This window comes from Calonectris borealis, chromosome Z, assembly GCF_964195595.1.
Source record: "Calonectris borealis chromosome Z, bCalBor7.hap1.2, whole genome shotgun sequence".
Lineage (NCBI taxonomy): Eukaryota > Metazoa > Chordata > Aves > Procellariiformes > Procellariidae > Calonectris > Calonectris borealis.
This window is the reverse complement of record NC_134352.1, coordinates 46,257,774-46,276,770: the sequence shown is the minus strand read 5'-3', so window position 1 is coordinate 46,276,770 and position 18,997 is coordinate 46,257,774. Positions and strand designations below refer to the sequence as shown.

Genomic DNA, 18,997 nt, shown 5'->3' with positions numbered 1-18,997 from the left:
ATAGACCAGCTGATTCAGAGAGCACAATTTCTACAATTTTCATTTCACCTCTCTGCTGATGATAGAAGAAAGGAAGAGTGCCATAAAATGCCATAGAAGTTCAGTTAAATGCCAGGCAGGGTGACCTGCCTGCTAGAATGACCAGAATGACTTCCACCTCTATGGGAGTCTAAAACAATGTTGTTCAGCACTGACTCTTTCAGGGCTAAGGAGTCAGTGAGGTTTTTTGCATCAGAGCACCGTAAAAACTGCTCCTTTCTCAATGGCTTTTGCTTTGGAAACAAAACTCTCTTCCAGGTTGAGCTCCTTGCACCTCCCAGCCACATCTGACAAATTACAGCAACAATAACTTAATGCAAAGTCACAGTTGTCAGAACAATGTATTTACCCAAGTCCTCTTTAAGGTGCTGCCTTAAAGCAGCGGAAGCTTCCCCTATGGCAAGAATTTTGCAGCTACTGTTTTTTCAGTGCCATGCTCTCCTCGGCTGAAAAACTCCCTGTCCCCTAAAATACCTCCTCAAACACTTCCACAGGTATTATGGAAATCTTCCCATTTCCAAAAGGGAAGGTCTTGACTGGCATCAGTTCTAATCCTTAATAGACACTTGTTTCTGTATTATTACACACTGTCTTTTTCCAGTTCGTGTATCTGTATATGGAGCTCACGTATGTCTTTTGGGGCAAGAGAGAGCGGACTCCCTGTTGCTTTCCGCTTGTATTTTTGAAGTTACTACAACTGTTACTGTTTTTTACTGGCTTGTGGCCCCCAATTGACAACTGATAAACATCCTATTGCTTTTCATATCAAAAGCCATCAGTCTCTGTTGTGGTATTGTCTGTTGCCTCTTAGGCCATTTAATGCTGATCAAAGCAACATCTGGATGTCTGCACAGCTGAACACGAGGTACAAAGGAAATGGAGCGTGTAAACCACAGGGCTAGGAGTAGATAAGGACAGCTTACCATCCCAAGATCCAAGAAAGCCCTATGGGAATTCAAAACACACGGAGAAAGAAACCAAAGAGCACAGACAGTATCAGAGCCCTCCTGACATTGTGCTAAAATGGTGCACAGAAAAGTCTCGGGCTTTCCAAATGGCCTTTTCTTCCTCTTCTGGCTAATGGGCAGAGGCCAGAAAGACAGCAGCAGAAGTTTCAGGAGATGCAGGTGTAAGTTACATCAGAGCTCCCTGGAGAGACCACATATAGAGGTTTGGGCTCTTCTGCTGTTAACCACTGCTTCGGTGGCCTTCAATAGTGTTTCCAGGCAGAAAAGACTTTTGAAAGCCTATGAAAAGCTGTGCATAACTGCTCTGTCAAAAAACACAAGGCCAGGGAAAACCACAATTGTGTTATTAGTCTATGCAATGCTGGTGGTAAATCACTGCCTCTTTTTTACTGGATTACAGAAAGACAATCCAGGCCTTACCTAGAAGCCAAGCTACATCCAGCTCTTATGTCCAATGAACTATTTTTCTCAGGAATATCATTTTTTACTGAAACATTTCAAGGAGGACAGCCTTACTGTAAACTCCTTCAAACTGAAATAAAGGAGATTCTCCCAATATAACTTACTCCAATAATTTTTTATGAGTAAACTGATTTCTGACATACTGGTGCTTGAGGAACTGCATGCAAACTGGAGGCTATACCACTTTAATTACACTGGCATCAAACCAGTACATTTTATACAGCAAAGTGTATTTTAAATACTACAGAAGTTCTGACCAAAAAAATCCTTCATGAACAGCACAATTGGGCTCAGAGGCAGACACATAGTGGATCCAGATTCCTCAGCCACCGGGGCCCACAGAAAACTGTAACATCAGTGGCTTTTCACCCGAACAGATCTTCAAGCATTGTTGCAGCAGCACAGAGTGGGGCTGATGCCGGTGGTGGTGTCTTTGCACTCCTTGAGCTGATCATCTGCTTTGGATTTCCTCTGTGTTTGTAATTCTTCAGGAAAACCAACAAAAACAAACAAACAAATACCCCCCCCAAAAAACCCCAATGAACCAACCAACCAAAAAAACCTTTGTTGTCCAGCAGCAAGCTGTTACATGACTCAAGCTGAGGTAAAACCAGTGTTAGTGGATTACAGTCAAGATCAAGCAGCATAATGTTCACAGTCTACAGCTTTAGTTACAAACTGGGGAAGGGGGAATCAGAGACTTTTCCCCTTTGAATTACGTGATCCCAATTACCATAAAGAATGCATTCACTTTGAGCCATCCATGTTGCATGTTACCTGTGCCATCTTCTGCTCCCTGTTCTTTTCCAAGGCTCCTTGGTATCTTCTGCCACCGTCCTCTCAGTTATCATCTGTTCCCTCCTTCTTGCTTCTAGCAAAACCAGCTTTGTCTGCTACTGTGCATGGTTCCTTATACCCAACAAAGTGAATTTTGTCATTCCTTTCCAGCTTACTTGCCATGTTCTCATCTCCATGCTTCCCAAAGAGGTTGTCGGTCTGCGAGCAGATGCCTTGCTCTTCTACGGATACACACTGAGCATATTTGCCAAGATTTCATGTAGCTCCAGGTGCAATAGTTGATGCAAATAATTTGCAACACTAAACTCTAGCTAATAACATGCATAATGTCCTGTTTTGAGACTAAGATACACTGTTGTGGGTTAACCCCGGGGAGGCAGCTCAGCCCCACACAGCCGCTCGCTCGCTCTCCCCCAGTGGGATGGGTCAGAGAATCAGAGGGGTAAAAGTGAGAAAACTCCTGGGTTGAGATAAAGACAGTTTAATAGGCAAAGCAAAAGCTGCGCATGCAAGCAAAGCAAAACAGGGAATTCATTCACTACTTCCCATAGGCAGAAAGGTGTTCAGCCATTTCCCACGAAAAGCAGGACTCCACCACACATAGCGGTTACTTGGGAAGACATAACCCCAAATGTCCCTCCTTCTTCCCCCAGCTTTTACTGCTGAACATGACATCATATGGTATGGGATATCCCTTTGGTCAGTTGGGGTCAGCTGTCCCAGCTGTGTCCCCTCCCAAATTCTTGTAAACTTCTTGTGCTTGTGGGGCAGTGTGAGAAACAGGAAAGGCCTTGATGCTGTGTAAGCACTGCTCAGCAATAGCTAAAACATCCCTGTGTTACCAACAGTGTTCTGATCACAAACCCAAAACATAGCCCCATACAAGCTACTATGAAGAAAATTAACCCTATCCCTGCCAAAACCAGTACAACCGTCAATAAAACATTGGTTTAGTGGGGGTAATAGATCAACAAAAGGAAGACTGGACAACAGGGGAATTACTTTGAGAGCAACTCGGGAGCAGAAGAGTGGAGAAAAGCTGGTGGAATTTGGTCGAAAGTACAGAGGTGGGAATTGCTGGCAGGGGATTGCACCATTGGGAAAGAGCTGAGCCACAGGAGAGAATGTCAGTGGGTAGGCTGCTATAGTGCTGGTTATCACCTCCTTTACCTTCTGCCTCTGGTGTTGCTACTTGCCTTTATTTTCCCTGCTGGCTTTCCACACTGCTTCAGTGGTGCCTGAAAAGCTTTCAATGGCTGAACACATCTGGTTCCTGCACTCATCTCCCCTCTCCCTGTTTAACAGTTCAGCCTTGTCAATGGTTAAAGTTAGTACTGAAGTAAAATGAAGTATAGTAACTACTAAATCACCCCCTGCATACAAAACACTGCCTTCTGTCCAGGCTGTCCCAATATGCAAAGGACAGCTGGATGAATGAGCCTCAGAGGAGAAGCGTGGCTCTTGGCTAGCCTCATCTGTGAGTGCAACAGCAAAAAAAAAAAAAAAAAGAAAAAAATGCTTCTGTAACAAAAAGTTCTAGGAAAATTTATTTTGGACATTGTGTTTCAGTGAGTCAGAACTGAAGAGAGTAATTCTGGCTTAGAGTTATTTACAGTGAAGCTAGAGTGCCAAGGTTCCCCCCGCTTCCCGTGATGCAGCTCTCCTGCCAGAAACCTCCCATCAGATATTGTGCCAATCAAATCAGAAGAAACTACAGTGCACCTTTCAAGAAGCAGACCAAATAAAGACAGGAGAGAGGACAGGGAAATGATGCATGCAACATCAAAACAACTTCCATAAAATTACAATACGTTTTGATGTATAGTTACTAGGTATTGCTGAGCCAATACAACCCTTCACCTCAGTGTGGTGCTCCTTTCCCAGCACAGGTGGTGTTGAAGGTTGTGGGGTGCAGGGACAAGAGAAGGAATTATGGACCGTGTGGGACCATCTCTTAGCCAACCCCCAGGGACAGTCACAGGACCCCTGCTGAGCTTAGCAAACACGCAGCATCTTGAATTACAGATCTCCATGTCACATTTCCTTCCCTCCCCCAGGTAAACCCCACTATCCAAAGCCTAAGCATGGACAGCGTAGATGGTGTCAAACAACATGTTATGCAAGTGTTTGTTAAATAGAATGACAAATTTCACATCTTATGTATCTGTTTGCTCTAATGCTTTGTTTTCAAGAAGACACTACGGAATGGCATGGGAATTGGGCAAGGAAGGTGAAAATTAAGGCCTATTAGTAAGACATGTTCAAAAAATTAAGAGGCCTGCTAAAGGAACAAGCAGGTAACTGCAGGCTCATGGAAGAAACCCAAGTCAGTTTTCGCAATCCATAGGAAGTTTGAAGATGGTCCAGAAGCTTCTAGAAAGGAAGCATCAGCCAGAGAGCTTAGTAACAAAAGAGGGGCATCTTGGCATGAACCATACACAAGAGCCTCCAACAGCGTTAACTCTAAGTAAAACTTGCTGTCAGGCCTGGAGCAGGCATCTCTCCTGGCCTGTAAAGAGCACCTACCGTACGTCTTGGTAAGCGTCCTGCAGCCCAGCCCAGCTCTGTGTGTCTCATCATCTCTCACTAACTCTAAAGCCTGGAGAATAGATGGTCCCAGTCAGCAACAGCCTTAACAAACCTCATTTATTTTTCTTCCAATGAAAGCCTAAGCTCCATGTAGGCATGTTAAAAGCATCGTAGTCGTGCAAGGGTCCCTCCTCATTCTAGTGTGCTGCTTCATCCGACTAAGCAATCTCTCCTAGTTAAAAATAACGTATATGTACGAGTGCCATTGACAGTCATAAAACATAGTAAAAGGTGATTTATAAGTGCTTTTCAGTATTTGGTTTCTCAAGATCTTTTTATTTCCCACAGCAAGTCACAATGTTCTTCTCTCTCTTTGTCTCAATACATGAGCAGACGCAGATGTTTGTCAGAACTGCAGATGGTGGTGGAAGAGGATCTTTGCCATAGTCTTCAGCTGGTCTAAACAGCAGGGAAAAGTACCTATTTTTGGAAAAAGCTCAATTTATACTTCAGCTGTCAGGACTATTTGAGGTCTTTGCATTTCGACATTTTTGAAAGGTCCTGTCTAGGCAGCAGGAAAAGTTGGATTCTACAGGTATATCTAACCTAAAGTGATGCCCCCCTCCTCACAGTTACACTGAAGTTAATTCCATGGGTTTTTATAGCGAGTCCCTGAGGAGCTGAATAGCAGCAGCAAAGCATGAGGAACAGCAAGAAAGCTGGCAGCACGGAAGGGCCCTACACACGGGTGAGGAATGGCTAAGCAACACTGTAGCTACACTAAACGACGCAGTGTGGATTTTCATGGTTGAATACACTGTTCAAAAGACTTCCTTTTCAGCCAGAAGGTCTCTGTATGTGGATGGGATGCACCTGTCAGGCGAATTAGGTTACTAACGGGAACATGTGTATGGGAGGCACACAGTCATGTTGTACAGCCCATTTGCAAATAGCAATGGCTGCTATTACATACAAAGTTGATTTTACAGTTCTTTTTTAAAGACTTTAGCTAGCGGAGCTGCTGGATAGCGAAGCTCTATTGGTCAGTAACACAACAGTGGTACGGTTTTGCAGCTCATTACACTGTCTGGGCTAAGTTAATATGAATGACAGTATCATACTCAGATTGTAAGCAGGTAAGTCGAAATCAGGACCTCTGGTCAACAGTTGACAGACCTCCAAGGAAAAAGCAAACACCCACAAGCCCGTCATCCTCCTCACTTGCGCAGCATGGCAGGCACGTATCCAGAAGATGTAATTTTTGAGACAGGATCTGAAGTGCCATCCTCTTGAAATAAGTCAGACTTACATTTCATACCTCAGCCTGAAACTCGAGAAAGGAACTGAACTCCAGGAAGAAATCCCACAAAGTTCTAAGATGACAGCATTAAGAATAGTCAGTCAGTGCTGTCTAGCCACAGAAGAATTGAGTCCTAACACATGTTCATATAAGTAGTTTCACTTATTTACACTGAAAACAAATTGCACTTTTCGTATAGTGATCCTCAGAAACGAAACAGAATGTATGTTCTTCCATTCAATTAAAAAAAAAAAAACAACTTAAAAGTTCAGAAGAAGCCAAGTATTTTGAAGATCCAAGAACACATTTAAAACCCAGATCTTGCAATACACTGGACAGACAGACCTGTAGCCTCAATTAAGTCGAGGATACTCTGCTGACCCACTCGATCCCTGGACTACAGCCCGAGTTTCCACACTCTTTTAGTTCTTCTGTCAAATATTTGTGTATGGACACTAACCCTCATGGAACTTATTCCAGGAACTCATTTCACAGTCAGACAGAGCTCCATTGATCAACAGTGGCCTGCGACATAAGAATATGTAGTTCTCTATTCCCTTAAAGGCTTGTCTATTCAAAACAAGAATTACAGTACTTCTAATACCCGAAACCTTTCAGATCCTAGCTTGTATTTTGCAGTGGGTTGTTTTATTTCTAACATTCTAATGTTAAAAATTCTAAAAGCCTGACATATCAATTCCATTGGCAAAGTTCATTGAAGGATGCTGATAAGAAAAACTCCTACTGAAAATCAAGCGGACACCAAATTTTTTATAAAATTCTATTGAAGGCTACTGCCTCTGTGGAAACAAGGACACTGCATATTTTCAGATGGTGTCCTGGGACTCAACCATTTTTATGTACATTTTACATACCAATCGTAGTTTCCATTTCTTTACAAATCATACTCTTCACAATTCAATATTAAGTGGGGTTTGTTTGTTTGTTTTTTTACAGTTAACTAAATAACTAGGACTTTATTTTAGGTATTTAGCATTCTGTTGATAACATCTACTTTCAAATGCTTAACAGTTATGGCCAAAACCCCACTAATGAATTTCATGGCTATCTTTTGAAAAGCCATTGCGTATACAATCACTCCAATGCAGCTGAAGCCTTATAAAAAGCCTCCTGGTTTTAACTTTCATGTGAAATCAGCAGGACTATTTTCTTCATCTATCACCAAAAACTTCAGGAATACAAAATGGAACATCAGCTCAAAAATAATAAACAAGAACAATAAAGTATATTACTCTAACAATAGTATACTCTTTATATTAAGTTCAGGTATATTTTCACAAAACAAAAACCAATGCACAGCTACTTACAAACCATTCTCTTCCTACACATCATCTTCTTCATTCATTCAAAAATTTTCCATTTCAATAGGAAAAGTCTGGAGAACATCTTTAACTGCGTTAGTGGAACACTATTTACCAAAAGCAAATCCCAGTTTTTGGAAAAAAACAAAACCAAGCCAAACCAAAAACCAGACACAGAATTAGTCCAGCATAACCTAGAAAAATTAACTGTATTTCTGATGCTACACTACTGATAAAATAGCAAAATACAAGAAACTTCCTTTTTATTTAAAACTAGTATTGAGAAAAAGTAGGTTCTTTGGAAAAGAGGCCACTATGAAAGATTTGAAAAAAAATCATGCGCTTCAAATCTGTTACACTTTTACACAAGTTTTAAGAATCAAAGTTCTTAATCATCTATTCTTTGCAGGTTCTCATCTTTCACAATTTCTGAAGTCTTGAAAGCCAGATGTTCCAAAAAGTTCTACAAAAACATTTTTTATATATATATATATATATCACTGTTCATCCATTCTTCCAAGTCGCCGCCGCCGCCTACAGAAAGCCTTTAAGTTCCATTTGTTTGCTTCCAACATAAAAGGTCCATTGTAGACAAACAACACCGTCATCTTGTCATTGTAAGTGAGATTCTGCAGGAGCTGGTGAAAAATACAAAAAAACAAAGTCAAAATAGCTAGAAGCGATGTTCCCCATTATCTAAAAAAGGTGAAGGAGGTCTAACGTAAAGCCTTAGATCTCAAAAGGGCAATATAGTAAGATTATAGTCTTTCTGACAGATGATGTGTATTTGTTCCTAGAAACCCCCCCAAGAGACTCCACTCATTCTTCAGGCAATTTCCATGCTTCACTATTCTTACTACAAGAAAATCTTCATATCTAATCTGTACCTTCTTGCTGCAAATGAGGTTGTTACTTTTTTGCCATATCCACAACGGGCAGAGAATATTGGCTGTTTTCCCTTTTTTGCCAGGGCAGGGCAGAAGGTAGAGCTACTTGGGCACAATTATTATGTTGCTCTTCAGCCTCACGCTCCTCTGAGCTAAGCAATTTCCATTAGTGGAAATTCAAACCTTTCAAAACTTCTTAAAAGTTGCACTGCTGTCTTCTGGAGTAACTCCAGTCACTGTACTACTTTTACAGCCAAAGCTGGACACTTATTGTAGTCCAAATCTTGTCAGGCATAAGCCCAGCAGACTGATAGGTGTCATGCAAGCTGTAAGGTTATCTGCAGCACTCAGGATGACTTTTAGCAATTTACTTGCAACTGATGCTTAAGTTGTCATCCACAATAACTTCTCTCTCCCCAGTCATTTAGGCATTTATGCCTTAGACCAGATGCTGTTGTTGATTCTTCCCACTTAAATACCAAGTCCTAAGCCTGTCTGTGCTGAAATTTATCCTGTTTTCAAATAAAGTTACCTCATCTAAGATTGTTTTGAATTCTAATCTTGCTCTACAGCAACTAAGCATTCACTCCCAACATGGTGATTATCTGCATGTTTAATAAATGTAATCTGTTTCAGCATAGATTGATATTAAAAATACTGATTTTCAAACCCAAGACTCACTCCTAAGGAACACATTCAGTTCATCTACTCATTCTGACAGCGAATCACACCTATTCAGAATACAATTTTCCTAATCAACTCTACTGCATAGTAATCTATACCCCCTCCCCTCTGTAGCTTGCTTAAAGATATAGCTAGGGAAAATATCAAAATACTGAAAAAAACCCATGATAACAGTTTTTCCTGTATACTGGATACATACACGTAACTTAGCTTAGCATGACAACTTGTCATACTTTCTAGTATGTGATTACATGCTTTCTAGTAAGCGATGACATAGCGTAGGGTCAGGAACTGCAGGTAAGCCACTGGAACAGCAGAGTCTGGCTTCCTCCTCAGCCTGCTCTGTACAGCCTTTTAATTATCCTCTGCTGCAGCCCACTCAAACTATCTCATTGGCTAAAACCTTTACACGAAGTGCTATTTCAATAATGTTCTTTGTGGTACACCATTACAACTTCACCATGTTAACTGTGGTGATCACCTACTTGCAGGGGTGCGGCATGGAAAGAAGAAAGAAATACCTTCAGCTACTTCTTCATAACGCCATCACTTGCTGCTCAACAGTGGTGCAACACTTTCCCCATTTTTACGCTGATCTTTCTGGTTAGCTCTGCACACTCAATTTTCCCCCTTCTCTATTCTTAGGAATTTGACAATGAGCACAACTTTTAAAACAGACTCTGAACCCTAGACAGTGATTTTCTACAGTTCCTTGTATGTGGGAAGCATTATAGTTAGTAGAGCTATCTCTACCCTAAGGAAAGAAATCGCAAGAAGACAAAAGGGGATAGATAACACACACAACAAGAAGGAAGTAATGTGGACAGGAAACGACCAAACTGTGTGGAGGTAAGTATACTGGAAGATCAGAAGGAACAACAAGCATCACCTTCCTCCTACTTTCAGTCAGGTAAATGCTGTAGGTGGCTTTTCTCAGGTTCTTCACTGCTATTTACAGAAAAGAATAGCACATACCAGATTTTCTGAAATACAGTGAAGTATGGGATGCAGAAGAATGGATATCTTAAAAAGCATACAGCCCATTACTGAATGCTTGCCTCCTTGGTGTACATGTAACCTTCACTGGTTCAATCTGTCTTGAATCAAGTTGAACATAACATTAGCCTTTGTTAAAGGTGCAGGTGAACAGCCACCCTACTTACTAGTCCTTTCAAGCCACAGTATCACATCACTGCATCACCTAGTAAGTCAATTATCTTTTTTTTTTTTTATTTTAACGGAAGAGCACAATTAAGCACTGGTCATTCTTGACTGAAAAATCCTCTTCAAATCATTCTCTATGGAGCATAGCACTGACCTTTTCTGAGCTTGTAAGTTTCAGATTATTACTTGAATAGTTTTCCTCCAGGGACTCCTCTAGTTCTTCCGACGTCAGGAGCACTAGCCTGTTCCAATAGCATTATCTGACTTGTTTGGAAGTTGGTCTCTGCTACAATCCTAATTCTGTGTGAGCTAGTGACATTACATCTGACAGCCTTGTTACATGGTACCCTTATCCACTGGTTGATAACTTGTGATACTTTCACAGAGGCCACAATTCCAGAATGTGCTTATGATGAGATTAGCCTTGGTATCAGTTGTCTTAAATCCTGCCAGGACTGTCCTTAAAACAGACAAACTCTCTCACAGTTACCCTTTAACATTAAGTTCTTAGATAAAACAGACATAAGTTATACAGTGTTTATAGGGATATTATCATACAAAACTCAACTCTCCTACACATTAAACTTTCAATTTCATTTTCCGCCCCACACCTTTGGTGTAATAAAGAAGTACTGAGATGTGCTTTCTTTACAAGCAGTTTTCACAACCATTTCAAAAACTCTTCTCTCATTCATTGGATCCATTCCCTAAAAGAAAAAAAAAAAGTTTGTTCTCTCCACTATGTCACAAGCATCTGTATAGTAAGAAGTTACATACTGCACTATTGATCCTCACCTGATTTATTTCATCTACAACCCTGAAAGGACATCTGTTGAGTTCCTGTAGAGCCATCAGGTACAACATAGTGGAAACACTTTTCTCACCTCCACTCTGATGATATGGAGTCAATTCATGAAGTTCAGTGCTACTGTGGAATTTGACTCTAATGCGAATCCCATACTTGTCGTACTCCTCCTATAAAAGCCAGTTCCTGTTAAATTCAGTTTCTCTGTACTACAGTTTATTTGATAATGACATGCAAATTAAAGGAAATTTGTGTCAGATGTTCTACAAACTACTCAGCTTCAACTTAATATTAATATATTAATTCTGTTTCATATATTTTTCTTAGCTCTGATCTATTGTTGTTACATAGAGAATTTTCAACACCACTCCCTCCTCGTGACAATGATTTGTTGATTTCTGAATCCCTGGTAAGAAAGACTTCATACATATTAAGAATATCAAGAAGAAAAAAAACTCTTGGTTAGACAAAGGAGAAAGCAATGCCCCTATAAATTCCATTCATCAGAAAAAATTCATTAGGGTACATTAGGGTACATGATACTATCAATTTGAACAGTGGGGTGAAGGGGGGTGTGTGTATGTAGGTTAAGACCCCATCTGAACCTCTTCAAGTGCAAGCAGTCTAACTAAATCGTCCACTTTTCCTCCACTAGCAGATTGAGATACAAAGCCCCTACAAAATCAACCATGACGGCAACTTCCCTTTCATACTCAGTCAGGAAAATCACACACAAGGATTCTGCCCCTGGCCTTTTCTTTAACAGAAACCTGACACTTGTCAGCAGTCTGAGTCAATGATGCATAAGTGCGGGGATAACAGATGTGGTTCAAAAGAAGGCCCATGCAAGAAAATACATTCAAGATTCGAGGGAAAAAAGAAATCTCTGGAGAACTTGCTAATATTTCTGAAGTTCAGGTAAGCTCAGTGCAGGAAAGGGAATGCAATCCCCAGTGCAGAAAGCCCATACTGATTGCTTACCGTTTGGTCCATGTAAGACACAATCTTTATATGCACCTATCAAGTTAATGAGAGCTACCAGGAAGATTCAAAAGTTTCAGGAATATGAGTTCCAAGAGGTCTATCCATATTCACTGTGGAAGCGTATATCCTGCACTTGCAGGTCATCGACTCACGTTTCTCTGATAACACAATTGTAATGCTTAGGGTAGAAGAAAGGAGTAGAGTTGATTCATGATGGTTACTCACAGAATAGTTTTAGATTTAGAAAGGACAGTCGTGGCAAAGAGACAATGAGGAGCCCATCTCATAGAAGCTGGCACATGCCAGTTTAGTTCAGATTGCCACATACCACAGTCATCAAAAGGCATATGAACCCGGGTGACCTGTGTCGTGGTTTAACCTGGCAAGCAGCCAAAATACCACGCAGCCGCTCGCTCACTCCCCCTGCCCCCCCAGCGGGACGGGGAGAGAATCGGAAGGGTAAGAGTGAGAAAAACTCGTGGGTTGAGATAAAGACAGTTTAATAGAACAGAAAAGGGAAAATAATGATAATAAATAATGATAGAATATACAAAATGAGTGATGCACAATGCAATTGCTCACCACCCGCGCTGACCGATAACCAAGTAGCGATCGGTACTTCCTGGATCACGCCTACCATTTATATACTGAGCATGACGTCACATGGTATGGAATATCCCATTGGCCAGCTGGGCTGGCTGTCCTGATTATGTTCCCTCCCATCTTGTGTACCTAGCTCAGTCAGTAGGCACGGGAGCTGTCCTTGGACTAGGAGGGCACTTAGCAACAACTGAAAACATCGGTGTGTTATCAACATTCTTCTCGTACTAAATCCAAAACACAGCACTAGGAAGAAATTTAACCCTATCCCAGCCGAAACCAGGACACCTGACAGAGCAGAGTCCCATTGTAGGGCTGGCTTTTATGAAGTACAAGCAGGTCTAAAAGCCACCATGAAGTAAACACGCCATACCATCTTAAAGTCTTAAAACTGCCTTAAGGAACTTCAAGTCTGTAGGAACAATTTTCAGTTTCTTCGCTACCTGTAGGTCTTGCTTTGTGATAAGTAATGTACATACCAGATAGCCTCTAACATTGGAGAGGATCTATCAAATCCTTTCAGATCAGCTAATCTGCTAAATCAGAGCCATCTTTTGGTGTTCCTGGTGTTTTACTACACCTGCAGGCAGACAAACATCCTCAGGACTGGAAAGAGTAAGGTCTTATACTGGTATTTACTTTCATGTACTACAAACCTCTGGTGCTTCTGGTGTACCAGTATTATAGAAACATGGAACTGTGAATTCTTGAGGCTGAGGCAAATGCATACCCACTTTAGGAGAGAACGAAAGTGACCTGATGAAGTTACAAACTGAAGATCTGCCTTGAGAAGGAGTGCTATATGACCATGACAGACACTCTGGAATAAAGCAATGCTTAATGCAACTAAAACTATTTGCAAGCTGATTTTGGTTACCATTTCATTCTCCCCCCCTATGGAAGAAATTTCTTCTTTGGCTTTTAACGCAGCTTATCAGAAGAATAATTAGCTTCTTAGATTTGCAGATTGTAGTTTGATAGCCATGCCTGACAATCAGGAGCCTAAGAAGAAAAATCACGGGGCATGCTTTTAAAACAAATGAAAGTTGCTGCACCGACCTTTCTGGAGGTGGTATTTTGCTGGAGGGAGCTAATAAGACATTCGCCTAATCAGTGAAGATAACAGCACCATAGTTTAGATGAACTTTCTCCATTTTAGTAGGATTTGGTACTTGATTGTCAGGATCAATCTGCCCCCCACAGTCTGGCTTGCTTATGACCAGGAACACTTAGCATAGTGGAGTGAAAAAATCCTTAAGTTTTTTTTTTTAAGGAAAAAGTCTTTCTTTTTCTTTTAAGAAAGAATCCTTAAGTTCATAATTTAGTTCTTGTTCCTTCTCTAACAGATACTTGCAGATCTTTTGCTATATCGTTTGGAAAGGGACGGGGCTGTGGGACATCAAGAACACAACAACTTCACGTAGGAGAAAAATAAAAACAGGACCTAAGGCCTCCACTATTGTGGAGTCTGTGCATTACATAAGAGAGTCTTAAAATTATTACAGAGATCAATTTAAAACAAAATACCCAACTTCTCTTCAGCCCACTGCACTGAATACTCCTCCCCAAGGTATGATTGATGCTTTACACTCTTCATCAGAGGTAAACCCTGCTTATAAAAGTGTTACTGAGGGTATAACAGGCTGGGCCAAATGATTGCTACTTCCAAAACAGACAAAATACCAGCAGACTTGAGTAGAAACTACATGTAGAACCAAATCATCACACACTTAATAATAGTAGATTTAGCCACTAAATGATAATAGAACAACACAAGTTAGCTAGAAATGTAGAATTAAATCACTAACTTGATAAATCTGAGTTACAGCTAAAGTAAATACAATGCTTCTAACCAAGCCCTGTAAGTTGCAAGAAGCTTCCAAAAGTCAGTGAGTTGCAGTCCTATGCATCTGGACAAAGACTCATTCTCCTTTAATCAGACTGGTAAGTCGGTTCTAGCACAAAAAAGTGTGTTTATCAGTAAAGGTTCTTTTTTTTTAAAAGAACATATTTCCTACAATTCAAATGACAACTTGTTATTTTTTCTCTACCAATATGCAAGCAAAAGATGATGCATGAAAATATGAATGTTATTCTTCCATATAAAAAAAAAAAATCATACCTCATTTTCCACATGAAGATCAACTTCACCAACACACTGCATAGAACTAAAGAAGTTACTAAACTTCTCATTAATCTGCTCAATCAGCTTTTTCAAGGGGTTTAGCCACCTTTCTTTAACCTAGAAGTAGACATATCCATGTAAAACCATTTCTAATAACTGAATTTTCCTTTAGAGATAGCATTTAAATTAAAAAATATTGTAATTACATAAGCTAACATCTCCATTTACACAAGACAACCTAGAATGTTACCCTTTATTTCTGTACATACATTCTATTCTAATAAAGACATACTGATACAGAAGTGATAATTTCAGCTATTACCTGTGAAATGTTTTGCTTATAGTTATCCAATTCATTCTTCTTTTCCTCTAGATATTCCGTCAGCTGCTCTATTTCTTGTGTCTGCTTATTGTATTCTTCAACAACCTGCCAGAATGAAAAAAACAAGCAGTCAACAAAATGTTTGCCAATTCTAACCTTGACTGTAAAAATATCACACTGCACTGATTCTGTTCAAACATGATTATATAGATTATTGTACTGCACACTGAACAAGATACATTTCTAGGTTTAAAGCAAAGAAACTGTAAAGCATTGCTTATTTCAGATTACTGCAACTTTTTTTTTTTTTAAAAGGCACAGAACACACTGTTCTTTTGGAAGAACCTACTTAAAATTCTAATAGATGCAGATTCTGGCATTTACAGCACATTGTTCCTGCTGTCTAGCTTATTACACCAAGAGATCTAGCACAGAGTGGGAAGCAAGTACAATACGGGTGGAGGAGGAGGAAGGGAGGGCAGAGGGAAAGCAGTGAACATACTGAAGCATTCAGGCCTGTGAAACAGGAGGCTCTGGTTTTCTCTTCATTCAGAAAAGCATCAATTTCCTCCAACGTGGTCGGAAGAGCCTGAAAAGCCTGTAAGAGAAAGGATGCATGTGTTACACAGCAATGCTAATGAAGGACTCGAGTTTGAGTCAAATAAGCCATAAAATATTCTATTACTTTTAATCAGGATGTCACATATTCAAAATTTAACAGAGCAAGATTCCCTCACAAACTATTCTGGACAGAGAAAGAAGGCTAGAAGTGCTACTACACAACAAAGATACACAATTAATTGCTCCTTAGTTGCTACTTTATGCAGGTACAGATGCGCACAGACTTGATATAAGCCAGGGGCTACACTAGTTAAGCCATGCAAATACTTCTAGAGGCTGGGAAGACCTCCAGGTAAGTAAGATCTCAGTTCTTTTGTGTTGCTCCATTAGAGCAAGAAACTAGAAAAATATGGCCTTTGATTATTTCTGTGAACACAAGACTATAGGTCTTAATTGACATTACAGATCAAATTTTCTCTCCCCTGTGCACAGAACAAAGTGATAGTCAGAAGATACCCCAACACAATATATGAGTCAACACGAACAGAAGTACACATGATCCTTTACTGGTAGCCTTCTAATATAAAATATATAATAGTCTTTGCTGGAAAATTTAGGAAGGTGTACATCATCCAAAATTTGAGAGATATGTGAAGATTTGTTTTTGTACATACAGTTTGAAATTCTTTTGGAAGATATTGATCCGGACTCAGTTTGCAGACCTGTCGAGCTTTTTTCAGCAATTCCTTGCAGTTCTCTGTAAGAACTCGCTTCCTATCATCCAGTTCACGAAATCGTTGCTGTTAGAAAAGATATTAGAGATATTAAAATACATTTTTTTTTCCACTATATTATAAATTTACAGAGGTGACACTATCACAGTGGCAACAAACAACATCCGAATCAGAGAATGTAGGTGAAATCAGATTGCTTAAAGAGCGAAAATCTTTGTTTCAACACAGAGAACTCATTCTGCCTCTCTGCTCGAAGTCAACGGATGCCAAGGTAAACTGATCAAAAGCATATTCTTACAATATAGCTAAATTTATTTTCTCTCAACTAGACAAGTGTGCATGTAGACTCAATATATGTCTCAAAATAGACTATTTTACAGGAAACTCCCTATAAGCTGAAACACAGCTACTATGAGCCTTATTTTTTATTAGCTCCCACTCAACTGTATTTATCTGCTTGGCAGAACATGGTGGACATGATGTACACTGAATGATATTTTAGCTGAAATTTTAGAGAGTAAACATTATAATTACACAATTAAAGTACTTCCTTTGCTATTTCGTATTCTACCTCTGTAATACAGCCAGCAAAATACAGAACGGAAACACACATAATCTTTAAACGAGTGCTGAAAAATACGTGAAAAGCAGGTACAGCTTCTGGTTTTGAACAGTGGTCTCAAGGCTAAACTCTTTGGAACTTACTACAGGTAAGTGGCCAACCCAGCCCTATGACTTCTATAATGCAATGTTACCACAGCAGCTGTTAAAATACAATACAGAAAATACGATACCTTCACGAAACACTAGGCTAAAGATTATCTCAAATAAGCAGTATTCAGGCAAAAAACTTGGGAGAGCCTTAAGTATCTCTTCCCCTCTGCCCCCAGAAATCTCACTCACTCATCTCTATAGACGCAGTCTCTACCGCAGGCCTGCTGCTTCCAAATGCTGAGCTGGCAGTGCTTGGGAGTAACTGCTTGCTGCTGTCTCCCAGCTCAGGTGAGCACCCAACTGCAGATAGCTGGGAGCTGCCAACCACTTAGAAGTGAAAAGGAGTACATACCAAGATACCAGAGCTTTTAATCCAAGTTATTTTAGTATACATGTACTCAGTGATTACACATGCAATCCATCTTTTTAACAGACAGTTACACGATGGGAATACACTGTTTTCATGTTTTTCAGAGGCACAAAATTCTAACTCAAAATCCATATGCAAATATTTTGCTTCAGAACTTTCTTCTGACAGTTTGGAAAGTTTAGTTATGTTCCTACACTTAGGGGAGCTTTACCTTCCCTATTTTTATTGTTGTGTACTTCAGTTAAATATGGGAGCCCTCCAGTGGCAAAAAAATTTCGAAGTGTTCATTTGGAGATTACACAGTTAGATAAATGTTTATTCCACATTTTTAAAATACAGACACTGATAGCAACTCGCCTTACTTTCTGGCAATTTAATTAATCTTTATCTACTAAATACAATAGAAGCAGTAGGAACAGATACAATCATGACTGATCATCAATGGAGTTCTCACACTCACTCAAGAATTAGGGCTGCTGTTCTCTACAGCATATATCAACTCAAAAATTGTGGTTTTCCTTCCCTCCACCAAGCACTAGGAAATAGATTTTGCATTAGAGCCAAGTATTTCACAATCTTCACACACACACTCTAAAGATATCTTTCTACATTGTGTTGATGTTTTCAGAAAGGTAAAAAACAAACAAACAAAAAGCCTTTTTAAGACTTCCCACACACACACTTCATAAAGTCTATTGTAGAGACGGAGGGAAAAGTCACATGGGGCAAGAAGGACTGGCATTAGAGCTATCCAGATAAAACAGCAATAAGTGGAAGATGGCCCTCCTTTTGGTTACAGCCAGGATCTTACACCATTCTGAATTAGCACAAATAAAAACTGTACACCACAATGCTTATGTTCCATTACATTATCTATATATGCCCTGTAATACATTCAATAAACAATTTTTAGGAACATTTTAGAAAGTTCCAAATTAAAACTGTATTTTGGATCCCAGAAATTTAAAAGTCAACTGGCTTCATTTGAAATGTGTTTGACCTCATGTAATAAAGGCAAAGGATCCACCCATACTTTTTTATACAAGAAACGTCAATTTTATACTTATGTATAAACTTATGACTTCGACTATTTCCAGAGCCAAAGTCAATTTTGAATCATCTGAAATGGGGAATCTCAGCTCTCAATTGTACATAAAGCTCCCATTTGAAACCCTGCAGAACTGCATGAAACAAGAGTTCAAGCTGATCTCTAGGCACAGAAAATCTGGAATAGATTCAACACTGAATATGCCTGACCCACATCTAAGGCAAGTAAAATTCTTCAGGGTGTGAAAAGGAAGATACATGTTTGGGCAGAGGAAAACCTCAGCATTCAACAGGAAGACTGGGAAGCAGTAGACATTTGATGTGGTTATGAAGCACATACTAGAATAAATGCACTGAAATGCAACAACAAGGTAAGTCTCAATTTTCATTCAGCTTTGCCAGTTGATTGTCATGGCCACGTGCTAAATAAAAGTTAGATAAATATAAATAAAAATACACAAGTTTTGATTCCTTCTCCCATATATTCACAAGTGCATGGCAACGTTAAGGTTCCTGTTGATTTCCTGGAAGGTGCCTCAATAAAACCATCTAGATAAAAAAGTATCTCCAAGTACAACAGAT

At 39.8% G+C, this 18,997-nt stretch overlaps 1 protein-coding gene across 5 annotated transcripts in view; it reads right to left on the bottom strand.

The window, feature by feature from the left end:
• Nucleotides 1-5,102: 5,102 nt before the first annotated feature.
• Nucleotides 5,103-18,997, bottom strand: part of SMC5 (structural maintenance of chromosomes 5) — a 49,710-nt gene continuing 35,815 nt past the window's right edge. For 4 of the 5 annotated variants that reach the window (XM_075137319.1, XM_075137316.1, XM_075137318.1 and 1 more), the window contains 7 exons: nt 16,225-16,350; nt 15,492-15,587; nt 14,990-15,094; nt 14,665-14,784; nt 10,949-11,128; nt 10,765-10,860; nt 5,103-8,056 (listed from right to left, as the gene is read on the bottom strand). In XM_075137319.1, the coding sequence (XP_074993420.1) occupies nt 7,916-8,056; nt 10,765-10,860; nt 10,949-11,128; nt 14,665-14,784; nt 14,990-15,094; nt 15,492-15,587; nt 16,225-16,350 (864 nt within the window). In that variant the 3' untranslated portion in view covers nt 5,103-7,915. Of the gene's footprint in view, nt 8,057-10,307; nt 10,861-10,948; nt 11,129-14,664; nt 14,785-14,989; nt 15,095-15,491; nt 15,588-16,224; nt 16,351-18,997 lie in introns of all 5 variants that reach the window. The other variant, XR_012670972.1, reaches the window with a different exon arrangement.